Below are 13,799 nucleotides of genomic sequence, written 5' to 3'. Positions count from 1 at the left end.
TGTGGAAGACAATTGTAGAGGCATCTGCTCGGTTAATTTTGTGAGAAAATTTACCAGATGGAGGCTGAAGATTTAAGTGATTAGAAGGTAGTAGATTGGAATACAAATTGGATTAAAAGAAATTAGATTGATATAAATCGAATTGAGTCACAACAGTTTGTGTTCTTCGTACCAAGGGGCAGTGGATTATGGGAGAAGCAGATGCTCCAATGAGATAGGAATTAATGTGGCTTTGACAGTCCATCTGGGAAGGCCTGAATATCGAGTACATCCCTAATCTCTCTCTCCATTTATCAATGCCATAATGTTAATTAGTACTTCATTCATTAAGTTACTTACAGAGAGGAAAAATCTCACCCCTAGCCCTTCTCCGCTTGAGGATTTGTTATTGTGCCAAGAAACAGGAACCTCTCTCTAGATGAGTTGGTACTGTTGACTCTTATGTTAGCCCCATGTAGTTTTCATCAAGCATGCAACTCCTTTTGGCACAGAAGAAATTTGGTGGGCTTTGTTTTGCAATAAATTTCTCTTCATAAATCCAGCTGCATGGTTATGTGAAGTCCTGTCTTGATCCTTAAAGCACATCAATCCCTAGCTACTAGTAATAGCCCCCTCTTTCTACCATTTTAATAAGGTACTGTATACACTGTACTGTATATATTTGAGTAATATGTTGTTTTATGGCCAAGATGTAGCAATCACATTAATGATGAGAGGCAGGTTCTTCCCTGAGGAGGAAAACAAGAAAGATTTGTGCATGTGCATGAACACTCTGTTGGAGAGAGTTATATTTGCTGCACCTGAAATTCATGACTGATGTTTGCACTGGTCTGCCCTAATTCTGCAGACTAGGATTGACATCGAGATAGCTGACTTTCTGATTCTATTCTTTTATCAATATGCTGCAGGATAAATAACTCTTTATTCAATATGCTGCAGGATAAATAACTACTTGGGAGAGGCTTAAAATCTGCCTTATAGGACAACTTTGAGCACTTGAACGTAAAAATAAGCCCTAAAATATATACCACAGACTCAGCCTTTATGGTTAGCATATTTTAGCAGGTTTTCTTCAAGCTACAACAAGGTGTTGAAAAGAATAGCATTCTTTAGAACATAAATGGTTTGAATATGTTTTCTAACCAGAATATTCTTCTGCTGCCCACAACTCTAGTGGGATATACTGAGACTCTGCCCAGCTATTTCTGCATAGCCAAGGCAACCAAGAGCTGCATCTTAGTTCATGAGCAGTGAAAATAGTTTTGAGAGCTGTTCACTTCTTTCCCTCCCTCATTAATATTTAATTAGTCCCAGATCTCAATGAAAGTATGCACTGAATATGGTCAATGCAAACTGAACTGCTGTTCTCCAAATGTACTTGTTCACTACATTCCTTCAGTGATTGAATCGTAAGTAGTCTATTGGAAAGGCAAATCACAGTAATATTACTGTTATTACTATATGCATTGTCTTACTATGCAAAATAGTTCTATTATGAAATGGTATGCAAAATACCCTGAATGTTGTATCTTTCTTTTTGGTCTAAAACTTTGCTTTCAGCAACTATAAATTATCCTGTATTGGGGTATGGATAGTGATCACCTTGTCTGTGTCCGTAATAAAGATTGGATTGGATTGGATTGGTAGTGATCACCCTATCTGTAAACTTTGTTGAGAACAAATATATATAGTTGAAATTGAAATTATTTACGAATAGTTCTGTCATATTTTTAAAGGCCAATAAAATTTTTACTGTAGAGTTCTTGTTACCTGCTGCACCATTTGAGACAAAAGAGAGCATTATGTGCTTTGAAATTCAGTTGCATGCAACATATGTGATCAGTGGAAGGTTTAAATAGTTTTACTTGCTTTGTGGGTGGAGGCAGACCGCATGCATCATGATTATAAAAAATAAGTAGTCAATTAATGTTTATGACCCGAAATGGTACCATCTGTTTCCCTAGCATATCCTTTTCACTGTATGACTACTACTGCTTTTAGATCTCATTCACAGATTTACTGCCATGGTATAAAACAACACGAGGACTGACCAGCTTCCTCTCATTCTGTCACCTCTCATTTCTGTGCCCTTGTAGTGCAGCTCACGGTAGAACAGAATGGATTAAATAAATCACACCCCAGGCAAAAGCTTTTAAAGGAAGCTTTGTCATAGCTGTACAATGAAGTGTTATATGGTTTCTGCTTATGTGGTGGTGTGTTGTGCATTAGTGGAAGCAACAGAGATGTTAATCCAATAAAGAAAATTAAACAAAAATATTGAACTAGAAAGCATATCCTATATGGTCCTTTTTGAGCAGCAAAAAAGAAAGAAAGAAAGAAACAGTACTAATTTGGATAAAGTAGGAATTTCAAAATGGGATTATTCTCATTCTTCAGAGAAATCTGACGTGTAGTGAAATAGAAATGGTAAGCAAGAACATGCATCAAAAATGCCAGAGAGACTCTATAGCAGTGCCTTCGGATTGACGATATTACAAGTGACATTCCTGGTATCTGCCAACCTTGACTGTAACTCAGTGAAGCAGGAGAGTTGAGGAAAAATCAGTAAGTACTGTCTAAACAAGTGTCAGGAGTTGGCATGGTGACTCAGCATGTATGCTCAGTCATCAGGCCCAAGGGCATTCCATTTAATTCTGAATGCAGAAAAGAATGCTAGAAAATTGAGAATTACAGGCCAAAATGATAAATTCCTGGATTTATATTGAATTCAATTGGGGTGGGCATAACATAATCACTTTGAGTATGTGAGAGGAAAAGAAAGGCAGTTATCCCAAACTGTAAAAAAAGAAAAACAGCATAGTTTGAAACATGGCTGCTATGGAAGAAGAGGTGACAATATTAGTTAATCCATCCTGCAATAACACCCTAAATACATACATGTTTTCTTCCAGTCCACTTCCCACATTAGAATTTTACTGCACATCTCTTCTTCTTCATATCTGAAAATGTCTTGTTAGAATGCTTTTAATACCTCTAACTTTATGCCTAATTACCTCTAACTTTATGCATAATCAAATATAGATCCCATCAGATATTGGAAGGGTTCTGTAACCTGAACTAGTTTAAGTGTATTGGTATTCTCTGGAGATATGTTCAAGACAAGCAATGTGTTAAAGGAACATTGCTGTGTGTCCAAATTAGTGAGGTACTTGTTGCTGGGCATTATACCATCTTTGGAAGGTAGTCCCTTTCTTCCTGGACTACTTACTGTATCCCAGATAGTGTTTTCCCTAATGGTTGTAACTGTTTGCTGATTGTTAGTGTCTTTTTAATGAAATGTTATGATTGTTTTATTTGTTGTTCACTACCCTGGGGTCTTAGGACAAAGGACAGTATACAAATGAAAAAAATTATAGTGCTTTGCAGACTGATGTTTCTAACACTGCAACCTTTTAGTGGATCATTTTATGAAACTTGAGGAGTGGCTGTAGTTTAGTGGATAAATTGGATGCATGTAGAAGGTCATAGGTTCAGTCCCCAGCTTTTCTGTGTAGGGCGGAGAAAGACCCTTCTCTGAAATCTGGATAACTGCTTCCATTCAGTGTTGAGAGTGCTGAGGTAGCTGGGCTAGTGGTCTCACATGATCATGCACTATCGTGAAAGAATATTTATAACTAATTAGACAATGAAATAGTTAGAAATTCTGTGCAAAGTTGAATGGGTAACATTGGATATGGTCTGATTTAATCAGAGTGGTTCAGAGAGAGTCCAAAGCCGAACTTGCACAGTCAAGTTTGGATTGGACTTTTCTGATCCTCTTCTGATAAAATCGGAGCTTTCCAGAGCTCCAAGCTGTGATGAGACTGCTTTTTTAAAAGAAGCAATTGTGGCTGGGGTGGGAAACCATCTCCCACCCATCTGTGCAAATCTCACTCTCTTTCCAAACAGATTTTAAATTTTCTCTCTCCATTGTGACTCATAAGTGGCTGATTTCTGGGTTTCTCCTGTAATTCTCTGATACATCAGTTTCATTACATCAGTTTCACTGTGACTCTCTGGTGTTGTTAGTTACTTTTCTTCCAGGTTCACAGTGAGTATGCATGGTTACTTGGGGGGGGGGAATTCAGGTTTGTCTGACCCTGACCCCAACTCCAATCCTTACATTTGGAAGGTTCCAAAGGACCTTTGAACCAACATATGCAAGGTCAGATCAGATTGGGTTGAACCCAGTCCCAACTTGCACATTTGGCACAAATGTGTGAGCATAGTAGCATTGCCTACATAATGGTGTAGCCTGGCCATAGGCTGTTTTGTTTTCAATCTGTTTCCATAACATGGTTTGCTAGTACTTAATGTCCCTGCTTCCACATTTTCAGCCTACAGATAGTTGGGGGTGTTTATTCAGTGCTGGATGCACAGCATTCCAGCATTGGTATGTTCCATATTGGGACTCCTGTGCAATCACAAGGCAACGCAGACCTGATCCTGTTGAGTATGAGTGGTTGTTCAAGCAGTTATTCTCACTTGCCGCAAGCCTAGAAGATGTGGCTTGTTCTACCTGGCACTTTTCAGTTATCCTATTACAAACAGAAACTACTCTGTGCCCAACATTTGCTTCGGGCTTCTTTTCCACTGACTAAATATGTCACCTAAAATTCCTTTCTCTGTAATGGCTTTGGTGATTTGATAACCATAACAATCTGTTGTGATAGCAGTCTTGTGTGCTTGGACAGCAGCTCTGAACAGCAATTTGTGCACTGAAACAATAATCCTTTCAGCAAATTATGTATGCCCTTCTACAGAGTCATAATTAAGATATCATGAGAGTTTATCTCTTGGTGGCATTTGAAGGAAAAATAAAATGACAGAAGGAACATCTCTATGGAATGAAATAGAATATAGCAATTGAAGATGTTGTGGCTGTATTGTTAGATGGCAAAAGGTAATAGAAGAAAAATTGTTTTTAAAAATAGATTTTTTTCTGTTCACATTAAAGAGGTCTATGCAAAAAAGATTCATAGCCAAATTTCAAAGTTTTCATCATTTTTGCCTTGAAATTGTAGATACTTACTTTTGTTAAATCTTTCCTTTGTGAGACCAGTTTTTATGGAGTAGGTCTCTGGAGAAGAAAGACTGAGGATATATGGCGTCTTTGTAAAATATATAGCAGAGTGCACAGAGGCACAACATAGCGGAATTTAGTTAGGCATGCGTGTATGCTGAGAGTAAAATAACTTGGAGCCAGTTCATAGTTTCAAATCAATATGATATTTATTAGAGAACTCCATTCTAGATAGGAAAGTGAGGAGTTAGGATCTCTAATCTATCTATCTAGCTGGATGCAGATCGATTCTGCATCTCTGCACACATGGTGCAGGGGAGAGGAGCTTGCATGTTGCAAAGTAGAAGGATGGGAAGAGAAGAAGGAAGGAAGTGGCTGGAAAGAAGGAAGTCCCTAAGATTAGCAATCTACATATCAAAGGGATAGTGTCAGAGAAGTAGAGAAGGGATGACCAGTGTCTTGACCCTCTAGCCCTCTGACTCACTAGTCTGTCCTCCTATGTCTTTGAGACAAGAGACAGCGCAAAGTCCTTCACTTCCAACAGAGGAATTGTTAGTTCCAAAGTAGCATTAACAACCTGGCATCCCACCAAGCATCTTTCTTTTTCTTTAACTGGTGCACATATGTTTATATGTTCATTGTGCTTGTTATAAAACCATATTCCAAGACTGCAGGGACTGGAAGGGATGGAACTGTTTGTGGTGTGTTTGGTTGTTCCATTCCTTGATCCAGGCCAGCTTTTGAATGGGGCTTTAGTTACTTGTATTCCAGTCCTGGAGTGGAGGCCGGACTAACAAACAGCCAGCTGCAAGAGCACTTATGGCAGAACCGCACTTGCCCCTCTATACATACTATCTATTTCATTAAATTGTTTATATTCCTGATTTAAATCCACTGCCTTGTTGTTGCACACCACAGTTCTTTCCCTTTGATTCTGCACTGTGTAGGTGATGTTATTGGCCCTAGGTGTCTTCTCTATTTTACTTTTGCCTGGTTGAAACTGATTACTTAAGAATTTTTTCCCTAGAGATTGCCCTGCTAGAGAAACGTACATTTGCACTGAATATGGCATGTGTACAAACATGTTTACTTTCATCCTAAAACTACTCCCTGTGCAGATACTGGATGATGATTTTGTCAGGGGATAATTCATTGAAATGGATTGTTGTGGGTCCCTTAGACAGGAATGCTAAAACTGACTTGAATTTGCTGAAGCGTTGGTGTTAGTACAAATGTTGCTATTACAGAACATCAATTAAAATTGTGTATCTAGTTTGCATTGCTTATAAATGGTAGGCAGGTGGAAGAGGGGGCTGTCTTACAGAAAGGAAGATACTAAAAACCTTGATTACAAAGATGGAAAAAGTGTATGTATTGCCAGCTGTCAAGCCCCCATTTTGAATTAAAACTTGTAGTTTTAGTTTTTCCTACATTAATTTAAACCCAAACTAACAGTGTCTGTTCTAACCTGTTACATCTGCAAACAACTGATTGGCCTCTTTAGAATGAGGTGAATGCAGGCATAGAATGTGTGATTGTATAAATGTGGTGATATGGGTTAAGGGCACTAAAATATTATTGGAAGCAACACTTTAATTTCTGTCTTGTCGAATATACACTTTTTAAAAATGACAAGAAGTTAGTTTAAAAAGTAACTTGCTGATGATATCGCTCTTTTCCTGTTTTCACTAGGATCTCGACTTCGCCAGGAAGACTTTCCACCTCGAATTGTAGAACATCCATCAGATGTGATTGTTTCTAAAGGAGAGCCAACAACTTTGAACTGCAAGGCTGAAGGAAGGCCAACTCCCACTATTGAGTGGTACAAAGATGGAGAACGTGTGGAGACTGATAAAGATGATCCCCGGTCACATCGCATGCTACTCCCTAGTGGATCTTTATTTTTTTTACGCATTGTACATGGTCGCAGGAGTAAACCAGATGAAGGAAGTTACGTGTGTGTTGCAAGGAACTATCTGGGGGAAGCTGTGAGTCGTAATGCTTCTCTGGAAGTAGCATGTAAGTAACCTCTACTATGTCCAAACTTCATGAAAAAAATTAATGTGCTCAACGTACTCGGACTTTATATATAATGTCAAGTATATGTTTATAAAAAATATGGACATGTTTAAGGGAAAGTGTGCTTAGCACTCTGTCACTCTTTCTATGTGCAATGAGCATGCATAATGCCCAATTTGTACTAAGGTATTTTTTCTGAACTGCATGTAATCATGATTGACACTAGCATGGAGGAAGCCTAATCTTTCCTTCAAGTATAATTTCCTTTTGAAATTACAGCTAACGTTGGATTTGCTGCAGCTAATGTTAAAATCTATCTATCTATCTATCTATCTATCTATCTATCTATCTATCTATCTATCACACAGCATACAGGGTGCTGTCTATTCATATGTTTTTATCAAGACCCATTATTTCTAGATGAGCAGGTAGCATCAAGTTGCCCATGTACTGTTGGAAGCATCAGAGCCTTCAAAACACTCATACAATAAAGTCAGTATAGATATAATTAATTATGGGAGTGGTGTGTGGCAAGACATAAGGGATGGCTTTGTTTTTATTGACACTGAAGTTATCACAGATGTCTGCATTGGGCTGCTCCAGGACCGTTCCAGGAAAGCATATCCAGGAAAGCATATCCAGGAAAGCATAATAAATATATTCACAGTTTATCTATGGAAGTAACTTTATCCAGATAAGGGCACCTTTCACATTTGAGACATCTTGGTAATAATACATTTGTGAATTAAGATATTTTCATATTTTAGAAACTGTTTTGACATAAATATATGTTATAAAAATTAAGCACAATAAAGCATATATTGGCCCACTTTGCAGCATTAAGATCAAGAGCTCCCCTGATTTCCTGTGAATGCTGTAGAGAATATGGGCCATTGATCTTGAAGTTTGACTTTCCTTATAAAGAGAGGTAACATCTGTTGTTGTTGTCGTCGAAAGGCTAAAGTTCTAAATCTCAAGATGTTTCCTTGATTCACAGTAGAGAAAGCAATTGACAGTTTTGACTGGAACCTGCTTATCGAGCAGGCAGGGGCGAATCTAGGGTGGGGCAGGCAGGGCACGTGCCCCGGGCACCACTTGAAGGGGGGGCGCCATTTCATTTTAAAAAATGGCTGCTGAAAACACAATGGCCACTGCACATGCTCAAATGGCCTCTGTGAGGCCCTAGTCCAGGCCAGGCCTCGCAGAGGCCATTTGAGCATGCGTGGTGGCCATTTTGTTTTTAGCGGTTATTTAAATTTTTTTTTTAAAAAAAATGGCCACGACACATGCTAAAATGGTCCCTGCGAGGCCCTAGAAGCCAGCAGGGGGAGGGGGAGCCTTTACAGACCCCCCACAGCCTTTAGGAAGCTCCCCGAAGGGACTACAGGTATTATTTTTAATTCAATTTAATATAAATCACTGTACACCTATTCAGATTGGCACTGTGTAAAGAGAATCAGGGCTTGTGAATAATGAGCTGAAGCTTATGAGCTAGGATTGTATTCATTTGCTCTTACTTTGTTTCTTGTGATGAATGAGTTAAATGTGATGTCTTAATAATATGGCTATTAATGGTGAGTTTGAATCAGTGTGAAATCCTTAGTATTAAGGCCCACTGGGAGTTTCTTGCTCTCTTTCTCTCATTTTAACTGTCTTTCTGAAATACTAGAATATATTCCAAGCAGTGGCACAGTTTACTCTGTATATCCTTTAATAGTAGAGAATTAGACAGGCACTTCTGTTTAGTTTTCCAAGTACACCTCCACATAGTATTTGGGTATTTCATGAGCCCCAGCATACAGAAATTTGTAGTTTTCCAGCATTTTTTGGTCTGGCTACATCCTCTGCTAAATAATTTTTGAAAGATTAAAAGATTAACGAGCTTGACTTGTATTTTTCAGCTGATATCAATCAATCTATTTATTTCAGTCATCAACCAGTTCAATAAGATAAAAACAGATAAAAAAATAAGATAAAAACAGCAATAAAAGTTCATTACACCACGTGAGTCCACATTTGACATATTATATAGCAAAATTTAGCCACCGTATATACAACATCAGAATTTGGATTGGTAAGCAAGTAATTTAAATAAAATTCATCTTGATGGCCAGGGAAATTATTCAAAAGTGAGGCTATTAATTTACATCTTACTTCTCTATAATAATCGCAATACAACTGGACATGAGCGGTTGTTTCAATATGGCCAGATCCACATGGACACACTCTAGATACACGACGTGCCTGCGAATCTTCCAAATAGGACCGCTGTAGGTAGATTTCAGCTGATATTATGGTAAAGTTATCTGAAAGATGGGTGTCAGATGTTTGGACAGGGGGCGTAATTTCGGTGCTTGCCCTAGGCACTATTTTCCCTAGATACGCCACTGCGAGCAGGCCTGCTCAACTTGGACCATTATTCAGATAGTCTAGCCTACAACTCCCATAATCCCTGGCTATTGGCAGCTGTGACTGGGGATTATGGGAGTTGTAGTCTAAAAACAGCTGGGGTGCCAAAGTTAAGCATGCCTGCTATAGAGGCTGGGAAAGAGCACTATCCGCTACAAGCTTTCATTTATTTGTAAGAACAAGGCCTCCATCCCAGGATCTTCTGCAAATGCTCCACTCAAATCAAGAATGGCACTTTTCATCTGATGTTTCTGGAATGGCTTAAAGACAACAATGTATGTGTGAAGAGTTGAGCAATCATGTCTTCTGCAGCATAACAGGCGATGTGGAAACACAAAATCGGCACATTTTAATACAATGAGATGGAGAGGAGAGCCCGTCTTATGGTAGCAAGCATGACTTGTCCTATTTGCATTTGAATGGGAAACCACATGCAAGCACTGTAAGATATTCCCTTCAGGGTATGGAGCCGCTCTGGGAAGAGCAGAAGGTTTCAAGTTCCCTCTCTGGATTCTCCAAGTTAGAGCTGAGAGAGATTCCTGCCTGCAACCTTGGAGGAGCCGCTGCCAGTCTGCATAGACAATGCTGAGCTTAGATAGACCAATGGTCTGACTCGGAATATGGCAGCTTCCTATGTTCCTATATACAGATACAGTTGTTGTATTATATAAATCATAGTTACTGGAGGGTGAACACTGTTACATAGCTTGGTCTTTATATATCTGAGATACTGAGAACATCTGAAAAATAATGGCTGACAACCTAACTAAATGTGTTCAAGGAAGTCCCATTGAAATTAAAGGGACAAAAGGGCATGCCTAACATATCCTATTAATTTAATTTCCAGTTGCCATGCCTAACCCTTCCTTTTAATGTCAATGGCACTTTCTCAAGTAAATTAAGTTAGGATGTCAGCCAATGATTTTAATGGACCTTGGGTTTGTGGTCCCTAATTGATCTATTCCTAACTAAATGGTAACTCATGGTTCCTGATTTATCTATTCCTAACTGAATGGTAACTGCAAATTATTTCATTTTCAGTTTTTTTCTGATCAATTTCTCATTCACCTGAGTTTGACTTCAATTCCTACTTTTTTAGATAAGCTTACAGAACCATTCAATGTGTATCTACTTGAAAATAAGTTTCACTTAGTTCAATTGAATTTACTTCCAAGAAGGGTTGCAGTGTAAGTACACTTTGTTTATTTAACATGTTTATATACTACCCAAAACCGTCTCTGGGCAGTTTACAATAAAACAACACAAATTAGAACAAAATTAAAACCAATTAATTTTTAAAAATAAAGTTAAATTCTATGATTCCAATTTTAAAAATGTGTCTTAACCGCCTTTTAAAAAGTTTTCAGAGATGGGGAGTTCATATTTAAACAGGGGACGCATTCCAAAGTCTTGGGGTAACATTGGAGAAGCCCCTCCCTGGGCAACTACCAGACAAGCTGGTGGCAACTGCAGATAGATCTCCCCAGATTATCTCAACTACTCTGAACCTAAGCTGTTTAGGCTTTTATAGGTTATAACCAGCACTTTATATTTTGCCCGGAAACACAGTGGTAGCCAGTGAAGTTGTTTTAGTATAGGTGTACTGTGGTCTCTTTTGGGATGACCAGAGACCATCTTGGCTGCCGCATTTTGCACTAATTCCCATTTCCAGACTACATACAAAGGCATCCCCACATACAGCACATTACAGTAATCTAGTCTGGAGGTTACCAGCATATGCACTACTGTTCTGAGGTTTTGTCTTGAGAAATGGATGCAGCTGGCATAATGACTGAAGCTGATAATTAGCACGTCCAGCCACTGCCTCATCCTGAGACACCAGAGAAAGATTTGGATCCAGAAGCACCCCAAACTACATATATGTTCCTTCTGGGGGAGTGTAACCCCATCCAGGACAGGCAGATCAAAGTTCTTTTGGATCTCTCAGCGGTGTTTGATACCATTGACCATGGTGTCCTTCTGGATTACCTGGAGAAGTTGGGGATAGGAGGCACTGCTTTGCAGTGGTTCTGCTTCTATCTCTCAGGCAGATTCCAGATGGTGGATCTTGGTGATGGTTGCTCTTCCAAATGGGAGCTATTATGTGGAGTCACTCAGAACAGTTCATTCTGTCACCAATGCTTTTTAACATCTACATGAAACTGCTGGGTGAGGTCATCAGGAGATTTGGTGCAGGGTGTTGTTAGTATGCTGATGACACCCAAATCTATTTCTCCTCCTCCTCCTCCTCCTCCTCCTCATGAAATGGAATTCACTCCTTAAATGCCTACCTATGGGCAGCAATGGGCTGGAAAAGGGATCGGAATTTGAGGGATGAGTTAGATCTTCCTGTGCTGGGCGGGGTTATACTCCCCCAGAAGGAACAGGTTGGGAGTGCTTGGGAGTGCTCTTGGGTCCAGGCCTCACCCTGGTATCTCAGGCGGAGGCTATGGCCAGGAGCGCTTTCCATCAACTTCAGCTGATTTTACATCTGCATCCATTCCTTGAAGAGATTATCTCAAAACAGTGGTGCATCAGCTGGTAACTGCCAGGCTTGACTGTTGCAATGTGCTCTACATGGGGCTACCTTTGTACGTAGTTCAGAAACTTCAGTTAGTTCAAAATGTGGTAGCCAGACTAGTGTCTCTGACAACCCAGAGAGGCCATATTATGCCTGTCTTAAAACAGTTGCACTGGCTGCCAATATGTTTCCAGGCAAAATACAAAGTGCTGCTTATTACCTTTAAAGCCCTGAACGGCTTGGGTCCGGGCTACCTTATGTACGATTGCCATGTCACGTTGAGGTCATCTGAATAGGTCCGTCTCCAGTTACCACTGGTACGTCTGGTGGCAACTTGGAACCGGGCCTTCTCTGTAGCTGCTCCTGGACTATGGAATGCACTCCTGGAAGATATCTGCAGTTTAGGTTCACTGTTGGCCTTTAAGAGAACCCTGAAAACCTACTTGTTTGGACTGGCCTTCCAAGGTTTTTAATTTGTTTTAAAGTGTTTTAATTGGCTTTGAATTTTTAAAATTGTTTTAATATTGTTTTAAGCAATTTGTTTTTATGTTTTTTAAAACTTGTGCACTGCCCAGAGCTTTTGGATGAGGTGGTCTATAAATGTAATAAATAAATAAACAATATTGATCACTGGAGGGCACTTCCCCTATAATTTCCAGCCATTTAAGGCACATTTTTTTACTTCCAGGAACCTAAACCCTTCTCCCTCCTCTGGGTCCCATAGAAACAATTACTCAGTATTCATGGTTTCCATATCGACGGTAATTGTGGAGAATGAAAAGGAGGGAATCCATGAACTAAATAAGATTGATTTCAGTGGAAATACAATCCATGCAGTTGGATTGTAGTGCTTAAATAATTGTTGAGTTAATAGAAGGTCTAAGTAAGAGTTTTGAGAATGAATAATTAAAAATAAATGGCAGATATCAGCAAATCATTTTAGCTGAGGAATAGGCACATATAGCCTATCTGTATCGAACTTACCAAGGCATTTCTCCCAGAAAATTTCTCCATCCCTGCTGATATTTTCCCACTGGCATTTGGGGAAACTGAGGTGGGAGTGAGGAACCTCTGGCATGGGAGCATTTGGCTGTGTAAGTCTTATGTTGTTGCCTTCTGCTTTTATTGTGTTTAGGAAGTAATGCTTATTTTTCTTATAGAAAACATTTTATGTGTCTTTTTTGAAAATTATCTTCACAGTTCTAAGTAGGTTATGAAGTACTTATGAAGTACTGTGAAATAATTAAATTTGCACAGATCAAGTATTGTGAAAATCTTACTTGCTTTTAAAGTTTTACAAATGCCTACTTAAATATGACTTTTCATTAATGGAAATAAAATGTTCACAGTTTCTTAAATTTAAGCTATTTCTTATAGGACTTATGCTATTGATATGAAAATAATAATTTCAGTTGCTTAAGAACTATTTGTATTATCTGTGATAGGATTCAGAACTTTGATGTAAGAAGAGCTTTTATCATGCATAAATTGATAAACCCGCACTTCTGTTCTGCTGATTTCCAATGTAAATGTTGTGAAGCATATTTTATAATAGGTACAGTACATAAGATAGAATTTCAGTTTCAAGCAGTAGGTCACTATTTGCAAAGAGAGCAGGCAGGCCCTAGCACTGGTTGAGATTGCCTCTGTTGCAGGCAAAGTTGGCCCCCAGAGACAGCAGCTGTAGCCCCAGGTGTTAAATATGAGACAGCAGCTTGATCTATCGACCACTGTAAGAGGGGCTCTGGTCTAAATGAAAATTCATGAAAAATTGATGAAGTTCCCAGATTATGTTTTTCCTTTTCCTTTTTCAGTCCTGTGCCAGTG

The 13,799-nt window shown here is 39.0% G+C and overlaps 1 protein-coding gene across 14 annotated transcripts in view; it reads left to right on the top strand.

Annotated features, from left to right (window-relative positions):
* ROBO2 (roundabout guidance receptor 2) overlaps positions 1-13,799 on the top strand; it is a 735,763-nt gene that overhangs the window by 63,555 nt on the left and 658,409 nt on the right. For all 14 annotated transcript variants that reach the window (XM_053307038.1, XM_053307032.1, XM_053307028.1 and 11 more), the window contains exon 2: positions 6,716-7,042. In XM_053307038.1, coding sequence (XP_053163013.1) covers positions 6,716-7,042 — 327 coding nt within the window. The remainder of the gene's footprint in view (positions 1-6,715; positions 7,043-13,799) is intronic.

Source organism: Hemicordylus capensis, chromosome 3 (genome assembly GCF_027244095.1).
Source record: "Hemicordylus capensis ecotype Gifberg chromosome 3, rHemCap1.1.pri, whole genome shotgun sequence".
NCBI lineage: Eukaryota > Metazoa > Chordata > Lepidosauria > Squamata > Cordylidae > Hemicordylus > Hemicordylus capensis.
The sequence above is the reverse complement of the archived record's forward strand: the minus strand, read 5'-3'. Positions and strand labels throughout refer to the sequence as shown.